The sequence below is a fragment of the Terrapene carolina genome, unplaced genomic scaffold (genome assembly GCF_002925995.2).
Source record: "Terrapene carolina triunguis isolate 2854851 unplaced genomic scaffold, T_m_triunguis-2.0 Scaffold25607, whole genome shotgun sequence".
NCBI classification, from domain to species: domain Eukaryota; kingdom Metazoa; phylum Chordata; order Testudines; family Emydidae; genus Terrapene; species Terrapene triunguis.
In genome coordinates this window covers 360-3,180 of record NW_020689958.1, presented here as the reverse complement: position 1 = coordinate 3,180, position 2,821 = coordinate 360, and the positions used below count along the sequence as shown (strand labels likewise).

At 36.5% G+C, this 2,821-nt stretch overlaps 1 protein-coding gene across 1 annotated transcript; it reads right to left on the bottom strand.

The window, feature by feature from the left end:
• Nucleotides 1-530: 530 nt before the first annotated feature.
• On the bottom strand, nucleotides 531-2,146 carry LOC113408861 (DNA mismatch repair protein Msh2-like; the record flags this gene model as incomplete). Its single annotated transcript, XM_026662297.1, has 2 exons — nucleotides 531-809; nucleotides 1,992-2,146. Coding segments are annotated over 2 exons (434 nt in total), but the record flags the coding sequence as incomplete, so codon positions are not given.
• Between the last annotated feature and the right edge of the window lie 675 nt (nucleotides 2,147-2,821).

Below are 2,821 nucleotides of genomic sequence, written 5' to 3'. Positions count from 1 at the left end.
TTTTTGGTGCAGAATTCCCTCAGAAGTACAGACTTTTGCATGTCCCGACTACGTTCCTTGTGTTAGTGGTGCATGACCCACCAGGAGTGCTTACACCAATTTAACTGTCAGTGTGGGGCAACAGTCCATGTAAGCAACACAGTGTCTATACAAACACTGTGTCAACCTAACTATGTCAACCTAAGCACTACGCCTCTCGCGCAGGTGGAATAATTAAATCGGCATAGTGGGCATTACATCAGCAGGAGCAACATTTTAGTGTAGACACTTAGAATTAGGTTGACGTGAGCTGCCGTGTGTAGATCTAACTCTAGAGCGTAGACCAGGGTTAACAGTATCTTTTGTTGATTAAAACATGCAACGTGCAAGTGATGTGTGTATCATCCAGAATTCCTTCAAGTTAATTTATTAATCCTGTTCATTTCTTAGCCTTTATTGAGCTTAGTTCACGACTTATTTCAGAGCTTTTCCTTCCCATTCCCAATTAATACAAATATAAATCAGTCAGTCCACATATTCAGCCCACTTACGTGTCGTAGTTTTCCCATATCTCCAGCAGTCTCTCCTCCTGGTAGCACACATTCCTTAGGTCCAATTTGAACCAGCAGAGCTTCAAGGTTTGAGAATTGATCATTATCTGGAAACTCACAGACACCCAGCTTCCTGAGCGTAGTGTCGACATACCCAACTCCAACTATTCTTTGTCCATCAGCAGTATATAGCTTAACACCCACAACACCAATGGCAGTCGACATGTCATTATTGCCAAAGAGAATTTCCTCAAACTGGGCAAGGTTACCTGGAGAACCCTATTTGAGAAAGAAAACTTAGAATAGCACTACAATTTTTTTCTAATCTCTTGCAGAACAAACATTGTCAAGGTTAGTAGAACAAATTGGGGTTTTTTTGCATTTCAGTGAAAATCAGAGTTCTAAGACATCGCAAACTTTAAAATCAGTCTGAATGGAAATAAAAAGCAAATATGATAATTAACTACATTATAAGTTCATATCCAATAAAATCCACTCCCAGTGCAATTGGATTCCCAAACTATATTGAAATCTGAAACTGCTTTTAAAATAAGACAACGGGGGTGAGGTAATATCTTTTATTAGATAAACTTCAAAAGCTTGTGGCTCTCACTAACAGAATATACACAGAGTTCTTCTTCAGGTCTCAGGTCTTCTTCAGGCTCTGTGTAAGCTCAAAGCCTTGCATCTCACCAACAGAAGTTGGTCCAATAAAAGACATTACCTTACCCACCTTGTCTCTCTACTATTTTGGGACCAACACAACTACAACACTGCATTCAAACTAAGAGGTTAATTTGAACTACCTTTCTAGTCTGAAATTATGTTACTCTAATCCATAAGTGTCAAAAACACCCAACTTGTATTTGTGGACCACAGGACATTCAGATTCTACACAGTTTTAGCTTTTGATTAAAATAAATTTCCTGTCCTAATGGTTGCAAAGAAAGCCTAAATATGATTAATACAATGTTGTCTTTGGAGTGTGAGGATATAAACATTTTGGAAGATGTAGTGTAGTGATTTTTTGATGCTGTAAAACATAATAATATAATATGTTTGTACATACATGCTTTTTTTTTATTAAAGGCACAAAGGGACAAATGAAATACACCATGCTCGCAGTACATAAAATAGACAGGGTTCTAACTTTTCAAACTATTAAGACTATACTTGCAGAAAAAAATTATGAATTTAAACCTCTAGCCATACAGTGAGTCAGTTGTCCTGAAGCTCCCCTTAGAGCATCATATGGTACACCTGCAGTGCAGGATCCACCCACCCTGGAGTAGTGGGGAAATGCTGGGACATACAAAAAGGTGGTTGACACCCCCCCAAAAATAATATGGCCAATTGGAGGCACTGAAAGCCTGTAAGAAAGTTTGAAATTGGACGAATAGAAGTATAGTAAACATCTGCATTTTTTCCACTTTGATCATATATGGAGATAGAAAATTGTACCTTGTATGCCAAATACCAGTCATTCTCTTTGGTAGATTTACTTCCTGCTTTGTTCTTGTAAATTTCAACTCTGTACTGACGAACCAGAAGTAGATCTCTCAGAAAAGATTCAAAGTTCATTTTACTAAGCACAACACTCTCGAGTTTCTGATTGCCTACAGGAAAAGGAAAAGAGAATAAAATATTTGTAAAGTAAACATAACTATTGGTTTTCTTACATACATTCTGTAATTGAGAGCTCTGCAAAGGATAAATTTAATAACCTTTAGACTAGAGGATACAGTATTATCTTGACAAGCAAGGAAGAAACAAGCACATAAATTCCAAAAATCAAAATAAAAACATCTCACTTAATTGTAAAGAATATGTGGATTTCCAAGTGTTAAGAACAGATACAGATTCTGTAGAAAACTTGATTTACCCAGAAAGAAACCAAGTCCATTTCAAAAATTTTCACTAATCTAGAAAATTGATCTACTTTTTAGATAGATAGAATGCACATTAACTCAAAAAAACCTGTACATCACCATAAAGCCCACTAGCCTAAGGAAACAATGTGTAGCTGACAACATTCTTGTTTTTACTCTTATTTAAGTCCACCAAATTTGAAGCTTTTCTCTTCTTTTTATGTTGATAGAAATTTATCTTTATTAAGTATAAGACCCACTTATCATACAAATCTTACAGCTCTAGCAGGATTTTAGATGGTTGAGTTCTCAATGAAGAAAACAAGTAGCCATACAAATGAGTTACATTGGAATCAGAGAAAATGGAAACATGCACTGTTAAGCTCCCTCTGCCAATGCAGGATTGCTCATACTGCATGATGT